Genomic DNA, 23659 nt, shown 5'->3' on the forward strand with positions numbered 1-23659 from the left:
GGCACTAGACATTCAATGCATGAATTATAAAAAATATATATATGGAAAAAAAAATTTGGGGAAAAAAATTGAGAGGGCATTTTACACACGATATCAATAATGCTAATGGGAATATTTAGAGGGCATTACTTTTAAACACGATCTCAGTGGTGATATTGGGAATAATTACAAGGCACTAGTTGTTTAAGTGCACAGATAGTCAGCAACAGGAAAAATAAGAGAGCATTTGTATATTGCTGTTACACATGATATGATATTGGGAGCCTGGCTCAAGGGTTTACGACAGAACAGTGTTCCATGGGATGTCGTCGTTAAGGCCATTGATGTTGGTCCCCAGACGATATACCCAGCGCTGCTCTTTTTCAAACAATCTGTTTTGTACATTCCTTGTGCCATCAATTGCTTCAATGATGGTCCATCTCATGTCATTGGTAGTGTGATTATTGTCCAGGAAATGGCGACTCAGTTTAGTTGTTACTTTTTTGCACCTTATATTGCTCCGGTGCTCGCAGATGCGTTGTTTGACCTTTCTCGTGGTCATGCCTATGTAACGGAGCTGGCAGGGACACGTGATTAGATAGATCACGTTTACTGAGTTGCAATTCGTGTGTTCACGTTGGGTCCACACTTTGCCTTCTTCAAGTGACAATGTTTTAGTAGCTTGAGTCAAATGGCAAACGCTACAGTCCGAGCAGGGGTAGTGTCCGGTGATTTTTGGCAAACCCCAGGCTGTCGTCACTGACGGTATAGTGTTGGGTGGTTTTTCTTTTGGGCGTGTGTGTACCAATGCATCTCTCAAACTGCGTCCTTTTTTGAAGGAAAAAAGGGGTCTTTCCCACTCCTTTTTCAGGGATTTCACGATGTTCCAGTGTTTATTGATGCTTTTCTTCATGAGGTTTGAGAGACTGCTGTATGTGGTGACACACGTAAGTGGGATTTGGTCTGAATTGTTAGTCTTTTCTTCAAGGAGTGCCTCCCTTGGCTGGTTTTTTGCTCTTTTGAATCCCTTGTTTAGGGTAGAGGTTGGGTAGCCTCTATTTTTTAGTTTTTCCGTGAGGTTAGCTGATTGATCTTTGAAGTCTGTGGTGGTACTACACTTCCTTCTTAGTCTCAGGTATTGTCCGTAAGGAAGGTTTTCTTTCAAGGGACGAGGGTGGAAGCTGCTGAATTCCAGGAGGTTATTCTTTGCAGTTGGTTTATTGTGGGTTTTGGTGATGAGTATTGTTCCACTCACAGAAATGACCACATCCAGGAACACAATGTCTGTTTTGCTCATAGTGTTGGTAAACCTTAGATTGTGGTCTTGGGTGTTGATCCATGTAAGGAAGTTATTGAGGTCACTGTCATTGCCTGTCCAAATGAGCAAAACGTCGTCAATATAACACTTCCATAGAAGCATTGACGACGAGAAGACTGCATTGGGTGTCAAAATGTGTTTGGCTTCAAAATCAGCTACATATAGCCCGGCCACACTCGGCGCGAAGGTACTGCCCATAGATGTACCTGAGCATTGGAGGTATAATTGGTCCTTGAAAGAAAAGAAGTTCTCTTTTAACGCTATAGTCGCACACTCAATGATGAACTTTTTTGGCGTCTGGTACTCCCACACAGTGGAGTCAAGTACCTTGGTCAGGACTGTGATGGTATCGTCCTGTGGGATACTTGTGTAGAGGCTTTCTACATCCAGGGTTACGAGAGTGATTGAATTCTCAGGGAAAGTGATCTCCGCTAGTAGTCGTAACAAGCTTTTCGTGTCTTTCAGGTAAGCCGGTGTTGACTGTACAAGAGGCTTCAAAAAATAGTCACAGAACTGGGATAGGGGCTCTAAAAGTGAGCCTATCCCTGACACAATGGGTCGTCCAGGGGGCGGTGATCTATTCTTGTGCATTTTGGGCAACGTGTAGAAGTAGGGTATGACACTACTTGTGTTGTTCAGAAATGTTTCTTCATTTTTGGACAAATGGTCTTGTTCCTCTGCCTGTTTTACCAGGGACGTTATCCTTTTGGCAAGGTCAGCAGTGGGATCTGATGTAAGCGGGATGTAGTTTCTGACATCCCCAAGTAAATCCTTGCAGGTGTTCTCGTAATCGGTTGTATTCTGGATAACAATTCCTCCGCCCTTATCAGCAGGCTTTATAGTTATGGAGGTGTCGTTCTGCAATTGATGTAATGCTTGGAATTCAGCAGTACTGAAATTCCCAAAGATTTTTGGGTTCTGGCAGTTTTCTAGGTCTTTGAAAACGGCTTGCTCGAAGGCGGTTATGGCCGCTGGTATTGTGTGCGGGGGGGGAATAAAGGTGGAACTAGGTCTTAGTCCCGTGTCGCCTTTCCTGATTGATTCCATTGCGTCAGTTTTTCCTTCGAAAAACGCTTTCAGTTTCAGTTTGCGAAAAAAGCCAGCGAGTTCACAATGCAACTTGAATTTATCAGGTTTAGCTGTAGGTACGAAACCTAAACCTTTTTCTAGTACTTGGATTTCCATGGGAGTTAGTGTCCTTGCGGACAGGTTTGTCACTAGACTCATACTCTGCTCGTCCCCGGCTGTTGGTTGCTCCGGGTGTGGTTCGCTACTGAGTCGTCCTCTTGCCAGGATACTCTGGTGTTGCCTCTCCTTTTGCCTCGGCCTCATTGAAGCAATTGATGGCACAAGGAATGTACAAAACAGATTGTTTGAAAAAGAGCAGCGCTGGGTATATCGTCTGGGGACCAACATCAATGGCCTTAACGACGACATCCCATGGAACACTGTTCTGTCGTAAACCCTTGAGCCAGGCTCCCAATATCATATCATGTGTAACAGCAATATACAAATGCTCTCTTATTTTTCCTGTTGCTGACTATCTGTGCACTTAAACAACTAGTGCCTTGTAATTATTCCCAATATCACCACTGAGATCGTGTTTAAAAGTAATGCCCTCTAAATATTCCCATTAGCATTATTGATATCGTGTGTAAAATGCCCTCTCAATTTTTTTCCCAAAATTTTTTTTTCCATATATATATTTTTTATAATTCATGCATTGAATGTCTAGTGCCTTATAACTATGCCCATTTCCTTAAGTCATAGGAGCACTGCCAATTATCCTTTATTTATGCCGAAGTGGTAGAAACTCCGTCACTAGACACCGACCGTCACAACATTGACGGCCGGCGAGCGTCAGGTTTGTGAATCCAAGCCTCGCTCTGGAAACCGACCGTACCCCGCCCACACGAGCGCGTGCGCTCCAAGCCTCGCTTTGAGCGAGACACGCCCAACCCGGAATCGCGCGCTGAAACACAAACAAAGCGTATTTAAACTCACTCTCCGGTCCCGCTCTCCATCGTCGGGGTCCGGTCCAGAGGAATTTTGAAGGTTCAAAAGCGGGTTGCGAGTGCTGAGGGCGTGAGTCTTACATTACCGATAGGACGGTCATCTCAATCTCCACGAGCTAAGTACTTGGAAGCAATGCCATTTAACTCTTTTCCTTTTCAGGATGTGCCAGGCGCGCTCCAATCCTCCTCCCGAGACCCATGGTGCTAGTAGCGCCCTCTTTTAAAGTGAGATATCACCCATATTTACTATCTTAGGGGGGTCACCGACCTCTTGGTCAATTGATCCCTGCTACAAGGTGAATTCATACCGTGTTTTTATTTCCCTTCTACAGCTGTAGTTTTAAACACCACTAGCACTTCACCTCCTAGAGTTTAACGCTAAACATCCCCAAAGGGCTACTTGGATGGTGCTTAAAATAGCGTTTACTATGGGCACACTAATATTTGCCACCATCTATGGAGCACTATGATAATTCGCAATGGCGTATACTAATTGTATGTATGTCCTTGTGTGTTTGTTTGTACATCTTCTCTCCACAGGTGCTGAAATACCCCTGAACTTGGGGCTTTTTTCTTTAGAATGAGCATCACGCTCTTCTAATTTTAAGCACTTTTTTCACCTTTTCTTTTTTCACTTTCACGCCCCCAGGTTAGGGTGGACTATTAGAGTGTCCATACCGCCGGGGTATAGTCCTGAAGAATGCCTTGGTGAATATATACCACTAGTATGGCAGAAACATGTTGACTGATTAATTAACTGTGTGGTATTTAGCTGAATTTAACCAAATCCTAACAACCTTGGCACATAAATTCAGACACATATACCACTTACCTGTGTCTTAGGGATCACTCATTAAAAAATCTTTTTTGATACCCTCTTAGGCACTTTTAATTATACTTCACTCACATCACGCCCTCCCCACACGACCAGCTCCGCAGTATTTCTGGCGTCGCAGCACACCAAAGAGGCACTCGGCCTCTTTGGTGGGGCCCGATGATGAAGCATGACACTGACCAGGTCGGTGTGTGAGGGCCTTCCTACTCAAAATTGAGTGTGTGTGTTACCCCTTCTTCATTCGCTCCAATTTTGTGGCAGTCCTGCGACTGACCAGACCTCTCTCTTTTTGTTGAAGTACATTTAACCGGGGACTGAGAGAGTGTCCTCGATTCTCCCTACCTCTCCCTTTGTTGATACATAGTACAGAATCAGCCATGACCCACGTTATGGATGACGCTCTACAAATACTGGATCAAAATGGAGCCTGTTTGCTAATCCTACTAGACTTATCCTCAGCCTTCGATACAGTCAAACATAGTAACCTACTAGATCTTTTAAAACATAGAATGGGTTTATCTGGAACAGTGTTAAACTGGTTCACTTCCTTCCTCCAAGACAGAACGCAAAGATTCAAGATCAACCAATCTTTATCTAACCCCATCCCAGTCACCTTGGGAGTACCCCAGGGTTCTTCCCTCTCCCCTAAACTCTTCAATCTGTTTATGGAACCACTCACTGAGCTTCTCATCTCCTCAAACATCCAATACCACATGTACGCTGACTACACTCACCTCTACATTAAGGTCAACTCTCTTGAAGACATCAAGTCCCTTAACTCAATGCTCCATAAAATACAGATGTGGCTGGCAAATAACCATCTAAAACTTAACACACAAAAAACAGAATTCCTCCTCACTGCTCCCCCCAAACAAACAGACACGATCCGAGAATGGATGCAGCACCTAACTGCACTCGATGGCCAACCTCGCATTATTGACTCTGCGAAATCCCTAGGAATAACTCTGGACAATAATCTAAACATGCAGAAACACATAAGCGCTGCAACTAAAGGAGCCCATTTCCAGATGAACACCCTGAGAAGACTAAAGCCATTCATACCCGCGAATGACTTTAAACAGGCAGTACAAGCCCTAGTAGTCCCCAGAGTGGATTATGGGAGTGTCGCTCTCTGCAGCCTTCCCAGATCAACAACCACTCCGCAAAGAGCCTCAATCAAATACTGCTGCCAGACTCATCACTGGCTCTAGAAGGAACTGCCACATTTCTCCCGACCTTCGTGCCCTCAACTGGTTACCTTTTGAGGCCAGAATACATTTGAAAAGCGCCTATATGACTCACAAGGCCCGGCACCAAAAAACACCAAGATACCTTGCGGAGAAGCTGGTACTATCGGGTGGTAGCAGAACAACTAGGAGTTCTGATAATCGTCTACTTAAACAACAACGCTTCTGCAGGAAAAAAACGTACAACCGTACCTTCTCAGGAATGGGCCCCAAGGATTTCGAACGCCTTTATCCACAGAAACAAGACTGAATCCATCCGCTGCTTTCTTCAAAAAAGAAGTGAAAGTGATCCTCTTAGCTAGAGTCACCTGAACTTTGTTATAAATACCTACTGATAAGTGCTAGTCGATAACTTTTAACAGGAATGTATTTGCTTAAGTCATCGTATGCCTATATATTTGTCAAATAACCTTTATGTGCCTTGTAAAGCGCTCTGATAGCCGCAAGGGTCTTGTTCGCGCTGTACAAAACTGTCAAAATAAAATAAAATAAATGAAATAAATACCCAGGTTTTTAGGCTTGGGGGTGGGTAGAGGGTCAAGGGTTTCAGGCCACCCGGAGGTTGACCAGATTTTAGGTTGTTTGCCCTGGATGAAGATATCAGTCTTCCCTGCATTTAACATTGAACATGTTTGCTCAATCCATCCAGCAACCTTCCCTAGACACAACCTTAACAAAGTAGACGTGTTTGCAGCATCCTGGGAGAGGGTGATAAGCAGATTCTCATCAGCATACGTCATCATTGTGAACGCATGACGTTCAATGAGCTTAGTCAGGAGGAGCATGTATTTGTTAAATAAGGTAGAACTCAGGGAGGAGCGCTGAGGAAATCCCTGCTGCAATATAAAGACTTTGGAATGGTGTGCTTTTTGACACACCTAGAAGGTGCGTCCCTCTAAAAAAAAAAAACTTTAAAAAAACACCGTAAGACCATGTGACAGACATAGCATCTCCACAAACGATCAATGGGCAGGTTGTGTGGCACGGTGTTGAACACAGCATTGAGATAAAGCATCAGAACAGCAGCTGTCTCTCTGGCATCCAAGATTGGATGAATGGATTCTGACGAAAAAACCAGGGCTGACTTCGTACTATGGGAAGGGAGGAACCCTGACTGTGTCCTGTGAAGAAGATAGTTCGCCTTGATGAACAAAAAGAGCTGTCAATTGACATGCTTCTTAATGACTTTGGCCAAAAGTGGTAGCAATGGGCGACCCCTGACCCTGCCTGCAGGCCAGGTCGCTCCCCTACTGACGAGCAGCACCACCTGCTGCGTGGGTTCGAGTCCGCTGATGCCCCAGGAACATTCTGCTGTTTCTGGTTGCCTTTCTGGTTTGTTGCAATTGTGTATTTACTATTTCTGTCCCCTTAGCCTGTAATTTCATCCCGCTGTAGCCAGGTCTTGCCCCCCTCTTTGTTTTCTGTGCCCGCTCTTCCCGCCTCTGACCCCGCGGCCACGGCCCCTCGCCACCCCACCTCCAAGCTGCTCCTCCCTCCCCGCCTTAAAAGCCAGTCCCTACCCGTCAGTGGGGGCGACCCCTGACCCTGCCTGCAGGCCAGGTCGCTCCCCCTACTGACGAGCAGCACCACCTGGGTGTGCTCGCTCGCTGCTGATGCCTGCTGCGTGGGTTCGAGTCTGCTGTTGCCCCAGGAACATTCTGCTGTTTCTGGTTGCCTTTCTGGTTTGTTGCAATTGTGTATTTACCATTTCTGTCCCCTTAGCCTGTAATTTCGTGCCGCTGTAGCCAGTCTTGTCCCCCTCCTCTTTGTTTTCTGTGACCCCTCTTCCCGCCGCTGACCCCGCGGCCACGCCCCCTCGCCGCCCCGCTCCCGCCTCCCAGCTGCTCCTCCCTCCCTCCCCGCCTTAAATGCCAGTCGCTGCCCGGACGCGCGCAGCGGGCGCGCCGATTGCAAGGCAAGCCCGTCTGCGCCCGTACACGCCTGGATCGCGCCTGGCACCAGAACCCCGCAGATGCCACAACGCCAGAATCCGATACGACGCCAACACTCTCAACACCGGCCGAGACCACCGCTGCTTCCAGGCCGCCCCGAAACACACCCACGGACCCTTCTCCTGCCATACCTGTAACTTCACATGCTACAGAACCGCCAAACCCCCAAGGAATGGACCTAACCACCTCCGCTGCATACTCCTAAACACCCGCTCCGCAAGCAAACACGCCGTCGAGCTCTGGGACCTGCTCGACACCACCGCCCCAGACGTTGCCTTCCTGACCTAGACCTGGTGGAACGACTCCTCAGCACCTGACATCGCCATAGCCATCCCGGACGGCTACAAGATTGCCCGCAGAGACCGCACCAACGGGATGGGAGGAGGAATAGCTATCATCCACAAGTCCACCCTCCAGGTCCACACCCTCGCAGACGACTCCCTCAACTCCGCCGAACACCTTCACTTCCGGATCCACACCGACCCCAACACTTCCCTCAGAGGAACACTCATCTACAGACCTCCTGGACCCTGGGCCCTCTTCAGCGACTCCGTTGCCGACCTCGCCAGCACTCACGCACTTGCTTCCACAGACTACATCCTCCTCAGGGACCTGAACTTCCCCCTCGAGAACAACAACGACGCCAACTCCGCCGCCCTGATCGACAACCTCGCCAACCTCGAACTCCGACAACTTGTCACCGAACACACCCACGCCGCCGGCCACACGCTCGACCCAGTCTTCTCCACAAGCACCCACATCGCCTTCAACCACACCACCGAATTCCACCGGACTGACCACCGATGCATCAACTTCAAGAAGCCCACCACGCACCACCGCACCCAACAACTGCCTCACCGCTGCTGGAGCAAAGTCACTGAGGACCAACTGACATCCACCCTCGCCCAGAACCCACCCACCGACTCCACCGACACAGACGCCGCCGCCCGAAACTTCAGACAGTGGATCGACAACTGCGCCAACACCCTCGCCCGATCAAGAAACCCTCCATCAACCACCCCAGCAAGAAAGCCGCCTGGTTCACCGAAGAACTCCAGATCTCCAAACGAACATGCCGGAAGCTGGAGAAGAAATGGCTCCACGACCGCGCACCAGACAGCCACGCAGCCCACAAGGACACCATCAGCAGACATCACCACCTCATCAGAACAGCCAAGAGATCGTCCTTTAAAGCCAGACTGGACAACAACGCACACGACGCACAAGTTACTACTTGTGCAACGATATATCTGTAAGAGACATCAGTTAGTATTATATTCCTTACCTTAGAATATCCCCAGGCGTCAGACTGGATCCGGACATTTTTGCGTAGCAGTACCCTTGCGCGTCGGTAGGCGTCGTCTGCGGCTCCGCGTCCGTTGTCTGCGTCGTGGGCGCTGTGATGACGTCGTCGGAGTACTTAGACGCCGCCTCCGCGTGCTGACGTCAGTTCTTAGACACAGCTTTTCCGCGCCAGAAACGCAGAGCCATGTTAAAAACCAACACTGGTGCCATTGAAACTAGGGCCCTGTAAGGGGGCAACCCTAACCCTAGATATTGGTTCGCAGAACGGGGAGGATGGGTGGGTCGGTAAGGAATCTAATACTAACTAATGTCTCTTACAGATATATCGTTACACAAGTAGTAACTTGTGCATCTGAAAGAGACACGTTAGTATTAGATTCCTTACCTTAGAATAGATACCCCAGCAATACCAACCCCGGTGGTGGGTCTGCGAACCAATAATCACACCAGAAAGTCCCGGAGGACGGAACGGCCAAAAAAGCCATCCCTCCGGACTTGGCTGTCCAGGCAGTAGTGTCTCGCAAACAAGTGCAGCGAAGCCCACGTAGCAGCCTGACAGATGTCTTGTAAGGGCACTCCCCTGCCCAGGGCAGTGGTAGTCACCGTGGCTCGGGTAGAATGAGCCCGCAATCCAGCAGGAGTCTCCTTCCTAGCCAAGGAGTAGCATGCCTTGATACACAGGATGATCCACCGAGAGATGGTCCTCTTGTGCACCGCTTTCCCCTTCTTCGCGCCCACGTAACCAACAAAGAGTTGGTCATCCACCCGGAGCTGGCGTGTGCGATCCAAGTAGAATGAGAGCGCACGTTTTGAGTCCAGACGGTGGAGCCGCTCTTCCTCTTTAGAGGGATGCGGTGGCGGGAAGAAGGTTGGCAAGGTGATAGACTGCCCGATGTGGAAGGCCGTGACGACCTTGGGCAGGAAAGAAGGTTTGGTACGCAGCACCACTTTGTCCGGATGGACAGAAAGGAAAGGTGGAGTACAAGAAAGGGCCTGGAGCTCACTCACTCTCCTGGCAGAGGTTATGGCAACCAGGAAAGCAGTCTTCAGAGTTAGAAGGCGTAGAGGACAGTTGTGAAGTGGCTCAAAGGGAACGCACATCAGAAATGTAAGAACCAGGTTCAAGTCCCACTGAGGCATCACAAACGGAACAGGAGGGAACGTGTGTGTGATGCCCTTCAGAAAGCGATTTACAATAGGGGACTTGAACAAAGAAGGTTGATCAGGCAGCCTTAGAAAGGCTGAAAGGGCAGAAAGGTAGCCCTTGATAGTGCCCAGAGCAGAGCCCTGCTGGGCAAGAGAAAGAAGGAAGAGAAGGACCTCAGAAAGAGGGGCATTGAGGGGATCCACAGCATTTGCTGTGCACCATGCCACAAATCTGTTCCACCTGCAGGCGTATACCGACTTTGTGGAGGGACGCCTGGCTGCCAGAATGATGTTACAAACTTCAGGAGGCAAGTCAAATGGCCTCAAATGTCGCCGCTCAATCTCCAAGCATGGAGGTGGAGACTGGACAGGTTCGGGTGGAGGACCGTCCCCTGCTGCTGCGACAGAAGGTCCTCCTGAAGAGGCAGACGAACCGGGGGATCGACTGACATACTGAGTAGCTCTGGATACCAGTACCTTCTCGCCCAGTCCGGAGCCACAAGGATGAAACAGCTGATAGGGTTTGTAGTGATTGCAGATACCCAGGCGCTCTACCTTTAATCAACGTTACAATTCGTAGGAAAACGATGTCTATGATGTGGTGCGTAAAGAGCGAACGGAGTAACCCTAAACCGTTCCAAGAAAATCTAAAAGACTTTCGCTAATAAGACCAGAGCAAAACTCTCGCAACCACAAAGCAGTGTGAATAAACAGCACAACAGTAGTTTCAATAAAGTAGAACACAACAACAGATCTTAATGTTCTTAAAGTTCTCCAGGACTTTAATTTGGATTCTTCGCTCGATTTACCTACGTGTGGCATCGACCCATAGATGCCTGGGTCTATTTACCAGCCCTGAAGAGTCGTGTTGACTCAACTTTTGGGAACACGACGAAACACGTGTCGGCTGAATGTGGATCCAATAAACGTCCTGGAGAACTTTAAGAACATTAAGATCTGTTGTTGTGTTCTACTTTATTGAAACTACTGTTGTGCTGTTTATTCACACTGCTTTGTGGTTGCGAGAGTTTTGCTCTGGCCGGAGCCACAAGGATGACTTGGGCCCGGTCGCGCTTGATCTTCTTCAGCTCGCGACGAAAAGCGTCTCCGAGCGAGTGTCGCCTTGGAAATTCCAACGCGCAGAACTGATGACATTGCGCGTTCTCTTCATGGCGAATGGATCTAACCCTCACCCACGCACACAAAGCACTCCACAACACCGGACCAGCCTACCTTAACTACAGACTCAACTTCTACACCCCCGCCCGCCAGCTCCGCTCCGCCAGCCTCGCCGTCATCCCGCGCATCCAACGAACGACCTCAGGCGGCAGATCCTTCTCCTTCCTCGCCGCCAAAACCTGGAACACCCTCCCCACCCAGCTACGGCAGACCCAAGACCTGCTCACTGTAAAAGAAACCCGGTTGAACGCTGCGTTTAACCGGGTTTCTTTCTTATTCTCACAAGCGCAGCGCTCAACCGGGTTTCTTTTACACTGTAAAAGAAACCCGGTTGAACGCTGCACTCGTCGGAATAAAAAGCCACGAGCCAAGTACCAGATTGAGTGAAAAACATGAAGGCAAGGTGTTAAAAGTGATAAGAAACGGACGGTGCAAAAAGATTGATACACCACCGGGTCAATTAATGGTATACTGTGCACCAGAAGAAACCTGGAGAATACCGGCTCATTATCCATTTCAAAATTTACAGAACGAAAAGAGAAAAGTATCCGTGAGGAACCTCTTCAAATCATCCTCGCATATGATAAATTAAGGAATAAAACCCCAGAGGGCAGTGAGGCACCGGTTTAAATTCGTAAAGATCTCTGAATTTGAAGTTTAATTGTATCGCATAAGGAGAACAAAGTGTATGTCCTGAAGAAGATGGTATTAATAATAAATATGCCATCGAAACGCGTCGACACCTGATGATAAAGGGGTGTTAAATTGGGCCTAAATCAGCATCACACTAGAGACAGGAAAAATAGATCGGTTCTCTAAAGCGGTCTATTGATTAAGCCAATTAACACAAGTAAAGACAGAGGCTATTGCCTTTCTAGGTTTCTCCTTTTTAACATTTGTTGTGGTTTTTAATTGTATTTCAATATGAAATTGTGTGATGTATAAACTGTATCCTGTGGAATCGCTTTTGATAAAATAAATCTGATGAATACATTTTTTATAAAAGAATTTAGTTGTTGATTTATAAGTGCTTCACTTGGGACCCTCAAGAAGGGGTGTGGTTGAGTTGTGTGAGTAGTGTGACTGTTAAAATGTGCATTCTACCAAAAGGGAACCTTCTTTTTTAACTTGACTGTTCCAGCAACTTACACTGTTTAATCCTCAATCAGTTTGCTGTTGAACCATGGGGCAGGAAGCCTCTTTCTGCTTACTTGTTCGCAAAGGAATCAAAGCATCCAAAGCAGTACTAACCAGGAATTAATCTTCCAGTTCACACTCACAAGTGTTGAGGTCCATTATTGCACGCAGCCACTGACATCTGTCATGTGTGTATTTAAGACAGAGTGTCACTATTCATCGATTTAGTCCAAAATTCACCATCAGCCCAGATTTGCAAAGTGGAAAGAACATCTGGGTAACGCAGGTGACATATGGTCTATGCCCCCTTAAGAATAGGAATAGTTATGACCTCAAAAAATTAGGAGCATTGCATTTGCTTTGAGGCAGGTATGATCTTGTCACATTTTGCATAAAATGGGCCCTTTCTGATATTTACCCCATTACACGAAAATAACAGCTTTCCTAAACTCACTATAAAGTGACACACAAGGCAGTGAAATGTCAGTTAAAGGTACTGAAATCCTGAAAATGTCACAAATGCAAACTGAAAACTCTACAACTATATTGTATGTCTAAATACAAACTAGCGTTAGTGTAGTGAGGAGAGCAATTTGAATGCTGCCTTCGTCATCTTCATCAGGTGGAAATACTGTAGTTGAGGCAAAGGCATTGCAGCAGAATCTTCCCATACTAAGGTCTGGTCTTTGGTGATCTTGAACATGACATTGGTTGAGAACTAGCTGAACCCTAATTTGAAGCAAAGGCTGGTACAGAACCAGCCAGAACTGGCACGGCGTTTGGCAAAGAGCTGAAGGCATTTCCTGGTACCAACAAAAAGACAGGAGGAGATCCCAATGGGGTCAGCCAGTACGAAGAAACGCCCTGTTGGCTGAAGTCGAACGGAATACCAAGCAAATTTATGGGACCCGAAGGTACTCCGGGGGACAGAAAATATTCAAGAACAGCTGCAGCAACACGTCATTCAAGGCTGCTACCTGCTGTAGAGTAGAAGATGGTCTGGGGAATTTGGGATGCATCACCTCCAGTATGGGATGGGATCAGTCTCTGATGACTGACATAATAGTCCAGCACTTGAATCGCTGACTGCTAATCCCTCCCTGGAGTGTGACTAAGATAGGCCTTCTGATTAGACTACTTGACTAAAAGGAGACTATTTTTTTACATAGTCTTGGACTTTCCATAGAATGGTGATCTGGACCAAGACTCTGAGTAGGCTCAGTACTTGAAGTGTGACAACCCTTGTTTGTGTTCAGCGACTTACAATTTTGTCTCACGCTCACTGATGACCTTCGGATGCATCAGGGTGCATTTATTGCAAGCCTTTGGATAAAAAAAAAACACGCAGGAGTCGTTACGATCTGTAATGGCAATTCGCTACCTGCAAGAGTCGCATGGCTTCAAGAAGCCTGTGGTGTTTGGGGTGGACATATTCCATGACACGATACAGGAAAATGTTCTTTACCTTAGTGAAACACGACAAAAGTTCAGGGGAAAAGTTGCAGATCTGTGTCAAAGGGAGCAGAAAAAAAGAACCAATAACAGTGCACATAGGTGGCATCTATATTCAAGCCCACATCACCATTTCCAGAGGTGGGACGAGGTCACTGCAGAGTTCGATTGCACCACCCTACTGATGTACTGGAGTTGATAAATACAAAAAATCAAAATCCATTCTGACACCTGAGGGAATTCAAAAGGTGAGGCATTTGAGCTAAGAAGTATCCATCAAAAACATTTACTTTAGTTTAACCAGCTCTAATCAGGTTTTTTTTTTTAAAATAACAACTTAGGAATTTCATATTAAATGTAACTACAATAGACAGTCTTAGCTATGAGGGATGAACAGCATTTGGAGAGCAGTGAGACCATCAATGGTAGAACAATTGTAGTGTGCTAGTAGTGTTGTATTTCAGGACTAGAACAGCAGGGGGCTACATTTGTAAATATCAAGAGGTACTACAAATAAAGGTTATGGTGCGCTAGTACAGTTTCTCGGTTATATCAGGGCTGACTAGAATAGCAGAGAGAGTTAGGTCAGGTTTGAGGTGAAATAGCATGTTAACTGTAATAATTGAGATCACTTGGCATAGATGTGATTTGGTATTTGCCACTGAATAGCAAAAAGTGGAGACGGTCACAGTTGAGGTGTATTGGAAGTCGAATATCAGGGAGAGGTGAACTTGTACAGCTGGATATAGGCATCAGTTATGCAACAGTAGTGGTGATGAAGGGCAGAACTAGCACGGATAATAAATAGTGTGATGGGTTCACTTCGAGAGATCTGTAATGGGAAGAATCAAATGAGTGACTAAAAAGGGAAATGTGTTTACAATGTTAAAAAAAAAAAGGAGAAGTCTTAAATCTTGAGGAGCTGCTTGCTTCCTTCCTCCAAGGAGCTGCGAAAAATACATACCTGGTGGTACTTCTTTAAAATGTTGTGCATTTCCGCTATATCTTCACTCGATATGGTCTTGATAACAAATCGCCGGTCGTATGTTGTGAGGAATCGGGCGCCAAAGCGCCCTTGGGTGTCGCTGTTCACTGGTGCACTTCGAGTCAGAGAATTCTAGAATGACAATAAAGAAATTAAAACATAAGTCCCAAGTCTCATATCTATTTTATCAGCAAACCCACAATAGCCCCTCAATAGGACGCAGTCTGTGAACGTTACGCAATGAGAAAAGACAGGGACAACTTACGCTACGGTGGAAAACGTACCTAGCAGCATGCACCCAACATGCAAAGAGCATATAAAACGACCTTCCAACATCAGTGACGCCACCTCAACACTAGAGAGCCACTGGCGCCTAAGAACCCCAACATAAGTGCAACCACACGTTCTTATGTAAGGTATGCCATCGCAATGCTAAGTGCCCACTGTCCCAGAGCCCCATCACAGGAGCATACTACACAACACTTTAACACCAGAAAACCCATTGAAACATTAGTGTGCTACTCTCACTGGGCTGTTCAGCAGAGACACAAACTACATGCAAGCAAACAACTTTACTCAGACATGCGCCACAACCCAAATGTGCGTCATTCTCCAAGCACACCAGCACAGGTACAAACATAAAGCATATCACTGAAACACAAACTCGCCACTGAAAAGCTAGTGTAGAGCTCCCTCTTGGCACCCAAACACAGACACAATCATTCACACTGTACATGACCACGTACATCAGACATAAGTAACACTGCTACACCTATGTGCAACTCTCCCCATAGCCCAAAACAGGTGCAAAATGCATGCAAAACACATCTTTTAATATAAGATATACCACTGTATCTTGTGTGCTTCTCTCACCGACCGCCTCAAGACACATGAAACCTACAAGCAGCACACACCTTCCTAACATCAGAAAAGCAATTGCAACCACGGTGAGCCACTCACCAAAAGCACCCCAGCACAGGCACAAGTTACATTGCGAAGACCTTTCTACATCAGACAAGTAATCACACCACTAGTTCATCATTCTCAACAATATCAGCCTAAGTGTAAACTATGCACAGCATACGCATTTCAACATCAGACACACCTCCTCAACCCTAGGTCACTGGCTCTACCCAAGCACCACAGCAAGGGAGTAAATCAGGGCACAAGTTGGAGGTACACACGGGTAGACAGCATCTACCCACTATTTTTTCAGGGTGGACGCCGTCTACCCTGCCACGAGGTTGGCCCTCACAGAAATATGCTAAATTCGTTCCAGAGCAATTTTCAGATAAGACAATTTCATCAGCGCCTGCACGGTCTCTGCTTTTGTTCTGAGCAGCAACACGCAGGCTGTGAAAGGGCTTAATCAAATTCTAGCTGAGCTCAAAACAAAAGCCAAAGTTAGGGTGCCATCAGGCCTCCTTTTGTTAAAGTATCCTGGCTGGAAGCTATTTGGAGTCTTACACCTAGATGCAATGGAAGGCTTGATTTTTACTATGTTCGAAAGCAGGAAGAGCAAGGACACCGAGAACCTCCAACTTACATCTCATACCACAAACCTGAAAAAGAAACCTTCCCAGACTTGCTCATTCTCTGGAAATGCACCTAAGATCTAGAACTCACGCCCTCTAAATCTCTGTTGCAACCTCTCTTTTTCCTGCTTCAAACTGGACCTTAAAGACCTACTGCTCAACAAACACTTCAACACACCCACAAACCCAGCTACATTCCCAAAGCTCATACCCAAACAGACATGACAGGCTGCAGTGGTCGATTGACTGTTTCAGCTGTCAACTAGATCATTTAAGCCATTAATTCATGCTGTTTTGATGTCTGCATATTGTAACTACCTTGACTGCCTAACTTTTCTGACAGTATATATACATATATATATATATATATATATATATATATATATATACACATATACACATATATACATATATATCTGTTGCCAACACCAATCCCTTGGTAATGAAAACGCACACTCGAGTTAGTATTTCCAAGATTACAGCTTCATTTATTTGCGGTTTCACGACCACAAAGCCAAACGCGTTTCACCTCAGCCTGAGGCTTGAGCACGGGATGTTGTACCTGTGGTTTATGCCTTCTTTTATTTTAGTGCCCATATTGTAGTTTCAAGTGGTGCATTATGGTCAATGTTTTTTTTCCATATATTTGAAGATCACAGTAAACTTAATGACATTTTTCCCATTAATCTAAGGCATACAAAATATATTATTACACAAGAGGTCAAGTGTTAGTTGCATTTGTTGATGCATCACCATTCATGAATATGTATTTAATTTCTGCTCTCTAGTGAGCTTATTAATTAAAGTCACAGTTAAATTGTCTCCTCCCGTTTTGACCAATCAGCAGTTTCTGGGGTCATTGTGAACTGTAGTTTTGTAAGTCAATGATTCTCTCTGGTGAGTTGATTAACCACTACATTGACCCGTACATTTGTCTGGAATTGGTCCAGATGTTTATAAGTGGACATACAGTTCCTCAGTTTGGTTGAGCCCCCTCGGTTCAAGGGTTCTATATATGTATTTCAATCAAACGACCATGCATTATATGTAAAGCCCTCTGATATAAAACGTATAAATAAATATGTTCAGTACCTGCATATATAATGTCAGATGCGGTGGTGTGTCCCAGGATTTGCACAAATAATTTAAATACCACTATTCTGTTTTATTTATTTCATATAGCTTTAGGCCTACTCATCCCAATGCAGGGTGTGAAAGCACTTAACATCACCCGTACACATTACACATTAGATCATGTGTGTGTAAATCAATGTGGGTTACATAAGACAGTGAGGTTACAAGGTGTAGGAGCCACATGTTCTTCATAACTCACTGAGCTATATTAGAATGATTGCAATTTATGATCAGCAAGTAAGAAATAAGTTACTGTATCTGCAGATATCCAGCATTGATATCTTTCATAGATTAACATGCTTGAATGAATCCCCGTCAAAGTGGGAGTCCCACGGTAATGTACATGAAGCAGTAATTAAACATTTCCATAGGCTATCATGGTGGCAACTGTGCATTTAATAGCCTATCTACCTCCTTTTCTAAAAAACAAAAAAAGGACCAAACTTTAAGTACAACCAATCAGTAACCAGCACCTTCCCAAGAGAGCCTGAATTCCTCAGATTTTCCTGCACAAGTGTGGATAGGAGTACCAAAGTACAAGAGGAGCCTCTCCGGGAAGGAGGGTGGCTTGCATGTGAATCTATGAAAGATACCAATATTGGATAACTGCAGTTAGAGGTAAGTAAGTAACTTATTTCGTATCCAGTATTGGGGTATCTTTCATAGATTCACATGCATGAATCAGAGTAGCAGGCAGTAATCTAAAACAAGCAAGTACCCTTAGTGGATGCTGGGTAGTACCAATAGTGTATCAAAATATATTCACAGAAAGGAATGTTCTGTGTAAGCGCTGGAGTATAACTATATGCATATAAACGCATAGACATGTAGAATAAACATTTCTACCATAAGCTTAAACAAGTATACCATCTTCTATAAACAATTATGGCACATTTCAAAATGTAGGTCGATATTGAAAAGAGTTTTAAAAAATCCTCTTTTTAAAGAGGCTCACTGTAACGGGGGGATACTGCCACCCGATCAATCCAGTGACTCCATACCCACTTCTGGGGATTCATACCATGACCCACCCCCCACCCCCTCTTGTCTTCTCAGCAGGACAGCTGGATGCACACCGAGGGACAGCGGTATCTACAAGAGGAAGAAGACGACGACAGCAGTCCCTTTAACTGGCAGGCTCTAGGAGAGTGGGCGGAGCCTGCACCGTCCTCAAGAACCGCCGGAGAAACAGAACAGGTGTGCTTGTTCACCGGAGGCGTGGTAGGAGAGAGCGGAGCAGAGGCGAGTGAGGAGTTGGCGGAGAGAGCAGAGGACGGAGTGGCAGAAGAGCGAGGAAGACCCGGAACACCATCAACGGAGGAGACGAGGAAAGACCCGTTGGCGGCGCGGGAGCCAGGAGGCCATCGGCAACACGAGCCGCCCAGCCGCACGCCAGGAGGTGTGTGGCTCACCGAGGTATTCCCAGTATAAGAATTGGCTTGGTAGTCTGGTCTGCCCTGTTCCCATGATGCACTGGGCCAGGGACAGACTAATTTGCATGTAGCCAGGTTCTGAGCTGGGATGGTGCAGTGAGCTAAAAAACGGTGATGGATCAAGCCCTGATCTTTGGACTGGGTAAGAGTGGTCTGCTTAATTCAGACACTCTGTTCATCACCACCCCCTTTTCTGAATCACCGAGGTATGGAGCCATATAGCGGGCTGGGTTGGGAGAAAGGGTGGGTCCGTGACGTGACCTCCTACCCCTGGTTATCCCCAGTACTCCCTGTTACCCTCACAGACCACCCCCTCACCTGACGTGATAACTTGTGCACGCGTGGAATCCCTCACTCCCTCCCCTTGCACGTTTGTAAAAGAGACCCGCAAGGACTGACATATATCCTCTCTTGCCTTTCTCCTACACGGCTCGAGGCTACCAGACATCACCACGGAACCGGACGAGCCCAACCCCCGGAGAAGTCCCGTAAGCAACCCGAGGAAAGAAGAAAGCGCCAGAAGGAGAAGTCGACGAGAACGGAGTCAGTCACCCCGAAGGACCCCCTTACGAAAAACTTGCACTGACTTCCTGTTTTCCAAAATAAACCCTGTGATCACGAAAACCCGTATCTTGCCCTTTTCTACGCAACCCGCTACATTGGTGGAGAATGCGGGCAGCCCAGCCATCTGTATAACCGAGATGGATGCAGTAGTACAACAGTTGGGGAAAGGACAGGAACACCTAGAATGGGTTATGGAGCAGCAGATTCGCTCGGCTGAGGCTGATAGAGAGATAATGAAGGCAGCAATGGCCTCCAGAACAGGAGAACCCACCGCAAGTTGGCAGAGTAGTGGAAGCGATGAAGAACGGGGAATACCACATGGGACTACCGGCGTCTCGCTGCAAAAATATCAACAGGGCGAGGACCCAGATTCCTTCATGCCAAACTTTGAGAGAGCCGCCAGGGCTTGTGGCTGGCCCACAGAGAAATGGCCTTTCTTTTTGGCCCCTCTCTTGGTAGGCGAGGCCCAGGCCGCCTAGCAAGTCACTAACCCCACAGGAAACACCCCATACGCTGAGGTCAAGAGAATAATACTGGATCATTTGGGATTAGATGCAGAGGCCTACCGGTTGCGCTTCAGGAGGGAGAGGGGCGTGCCAGGTGAAAACCCCAAAACTTTGTTCGTAAGGCTCAAGATGGCTGCAGATAAGTGGCTCACCCCCACTGTAAGCACCAAGGAAGAAATTATGGACCGGGTGTACCTGGAGCAGTTTCTAGAAGCGTTGCCTCTCGCAACACAAAGATGGCTACGCCAACACCATAACATAACCACTGCCCAGGCCGTGGAAATGGCGGCTATGTTCGCCCGGGCGCAGCCCAAGACCCCCTCCTGGGAGATAGAGAAAACAACACGAGTGGGACCAAAGATTGAGAAGAGGCCGTCCCGGGTCCCGGAACCGCCTCGACCACGACCCTGGAAACCTGAGCCTCCGGTCCACAGTGGACCACAGTGCTTTGAGTGTGGCACTTGGGGACATATAGCCTCTGTCCACGCCGAAAGACCCCTGAAGAGCCCATGGAGGTGGGATACCTCCCCAAGACAGTGCTGTATTCGGCAGAGATGGGGAACACATTACCCTAAGGGGTACTGATAGCATTGTTGAGTCTGATACGTTGGGCATCCCTCTTGATACAGAGGAGTATCTCTTTCACGATTGCCTCAAAAGGATGTTTCTTTTGAAATGTAATGTTTTAAAAAAATCTTGCAGTGTCAGTTATCCTTGACTACTTGCAAGGAGTCGTCAACATGCTGGCCAAACAGAGCATCGCCATGGTATGGTAAAAATATCAGATATATTTGCACCTCAGGTTCTATAGGCAGTGAGCTTGAACCAACATTAGCGTCTAAGGACCACTGGATCTGCAAGTTGTGAAATGCCCACAGACTATATAGCGCAATTTATGTTCACTGATGAGGAGGTTTCAATCCCTGCAGAGTCTTTTTCATTTATATATATATATATCATTTTCCCTATCTGTCTTCCAGCAGACATTCTATTTATTTGGCAATGTCGGACTATGTTTTGTGGTTATACCTGCCCCATATTGCCAGAGATTGGGTTGCTCGTACAGTAGCACTTGAGAACGTCTCCTTGCTGGTTAGGCACTGTTATTAGTGATACGGTTTTCCATGACTGCAACTCCACCCAGATAAATCACCAATTGGAATAGGTCTCACAGCTTTTCTATTTAAAATCAGAAAGAGAACAAAACCATTTCTTATTTTCTTTTGGAAGTTAGAAGAGTTGGACTGGTCATTCCTTAAGGGTCTGGAAATCATAAAAAATCATCTGGTGGGGAATCCAGCAGTTGTGGGCCTTCTCTCTATCTTCACCAGATATGAATGGGTTGTTACCGGGGAAAAAAGGTAATTTCTGACACTGGGATCACTCTTTCTGTGGCAGGAGCATAGGAGGATACGGACATATCGGGCACAATGTGACCTTGCAGTCTCGGAAAAATGTTAGTAGTAATCCTGTAACAAGCCTTAAGGTCTAGTACTAGAGCTACATAGATTTGACCTATGCTGTGAAGTTGGAGGCGGAGCAAAGTGGTGAATTTGCTCCACATATTGCCTCTCAAAATATTGGTTACTGTTGTAGACTTACTCATATTAGTCCCCTTAATTTGTGACATTAACCTATTCTGGACTATGTGTCTTTTGTTTTTGTTGAGGACTATGGTGTATTCTCGAGATCGTAGATGACTAGGCGGATGTGACAATTTTTGTCATCAACCAGCCCATTGTACAGGATGCAGCCGTAGATGAGGCCATCGTAGACAATCTCATCGTAGACAATCTCATCCTAGACTAGGCTGTCGTAGACATGGCTAATGTAGACTAGGCCGTCGTAGACTAGGCCGTCGTAGACTAGGCCGTCGTAGACATGGTTATCGTAGGCGAGGCAGTAGTCATAGATGGCCATCATAAAGCATCATAGATGAGGCTGTCGTCGATAACCGTCATAGACAATGCCATTGTAGATGAGGCAATCCGTAGATGAGGCCATTCGTAGATGAGGCCATCATTGAGAAGGATGTCGTAGACGACCGTTATAGATGACCGATGCAAATGAGGCTGTCGTCGTGATGAGGCTGTCATAGGCAATGCTATTGTAGACGAGGTCATTCGTAGGTGAGACTATCGTTGATGAGGCTATCACAGAGGAGGCACCATTGTAGATGATCGAAGACGACCATCGTCGACGACTGTCATAGACGAGTCAGTCTAAGACAACTGTCGTAGGCGACAGTCATAGACAAGGCCATCGTAGATGACAGCCATACACGAGGCCATAGTAGACGACTACTATAGACGAGGCCATAGTGGACGACCGCCATAGACGAGGCCGTCGTAGACAACTGCCATAGACGAGGCCATCGTAGACAACCGCCGTAGACGAGGCCATCGTACACAACCGCCGCAGATGAGGCCGTCGTCGATGACCGTCGTAGACAAGGAAGTCGTCAACAACAACCGTCGTAGACGAGGCAGTCGTAGGTGAGATTGCCGTAGACGGCCGTCGTAGATGAGGCTGTTGTAGACAGCCACCGTAGATGAAGTCGTCCTAGACGAAAACCGTAGTCGAGGCTGTTGTAGACGACCAACGTAGAGGAGACCATCGTAGACGAGACCGTCATAAATGATGCCATCATAGACTAGGTCATTACTGGTGAGGCAGTAATAGTAGGCATGGAGTTTTGTTATAGACTCCTCATTGTCATGTTATGAGGTTTTCCCTGATGTAGTGTGAGGGATGAATAGGGAGTTGTAGAATCTGCCTCTGAGGAAGTTTTATCCAATCGCCTCTCTCTGTGAGATGTGCCTTGGCAAGACTCATGGTAAGTCTTTGATATGGCTTTCCTGCATGCCTCTGGAGACTCGATTCAACCTCTCCCTTTGACCTCTCCTATGAGGTGAAGGAATCCTTACTGTCCTCATTAGTGACAGATTTAAGTTTCTGTAGTCCCAATATAGCCTCAACTCTCTGAACAGGAGTTTTTGAGGAAAAGGTTAGACATATTTCTTAGTCTATTACCTTGTTTTCTGACACTCTGCCATATTACTGACATATTAGTGCCAGAGACAGAGAAATGAAACATGAAATATAATGTTGGATGATCCAAAAAGAAGTATTAGCTGAAGAAACCGAGCAGAGCTCAGGGAGGCCCCCATTCACACAATACGTGCAGTAAAAATCTGAGGGATTCAGCTTCTCTTGGGAAGGTTCTAGAGGGTGCCTGTTACTGATTGGTTGTACTTAGTTTTTTTTCTTTTTTTTTTTTTTGAAAGAGAGGTAGATAGGCTATTAAATGCAAGGTTGCAACCATGATAGCCTATGGAAATGTTTAATACCTTGGCTGCGGCGCAAATTCCGCCGTGGTGCTGAACATTCCAATCACGGGCGTGGCTCGGACGGCCCCCGGCTTTATGTATATTCACGTAGGACACCCACTTTGACGACTGGGAATGATTCAAGCATGTAAATCTATGAAAGATATCCCAAAACAGGATCACAAAAGAATCTGTGTTAAAAGCAGTAACCCATTTACATAAAATAAAAATCTGTCATCTGTGAGTTACATAATGTGTTTTGCAGGAGGCATCTAAACCATTTATGATACTTTGATTCAAAACTGGGACTAGACAAAACACATATCTCCAGCAAATACGTTATCCTGCAAAGTTATTTCACCATTATTATTACCTGAGATTTAGCTGCCACAAAAAGATCTCTGCAGCACGTGCCATAACCCCATGAGATATTTTAAAATACAGACTTCGCAGCCAATTAAGTAGAACAGATTTACTGCCACGTTTTATCCTTGTTGCTAATTTTTTTGTGTCAGGGTGGCCTAGATTTTTCATCGTGATTGAGTCCATTATTTGGCACATACCCACTGCAAAATATAATTTCTTAAATATTGCAATGCGCTCAAATG

General features: G+C 46.3%; 1 protein-coding gene across 1 annotated transcript in view; it reads right to left on the reverse strand.

Moving 5' to 3' along the window:
• The window catches only part of PIP4K2B (phosphatidylinositol-5-phosphate 4-kinase type 2 beta), a 551068-nt gene that overhangs the window by 188678 nt on the left and 338731 nt on the right, over positions 1-23659 (reverse strand). Inside the window, exon 4 of the mRNA XM_078645621.1 lies at positions 14530-14682. Within this exon, the coding sequence (XP_078501747.1) occupies positions 14530-14682 (153 nt within the window). The remainder of the gene's footprint in view (positions 1-14529; positions 14683-23659) is intronic.

This window comes from Lissotriton helveticus, chromosome 5_1 (genome assembly GCF_964261635.1).
Source record: "Lissotriton helveticus chromosome 5_1, aLisHel1.1, whole genome shotgun sequence".
Taxonomy (NCBI): Eukaryota; Metazoa; Chordata; class Amphibia; order Caudata; family Salamandridae; genus Lissotriton; species Lissotriton helveticus.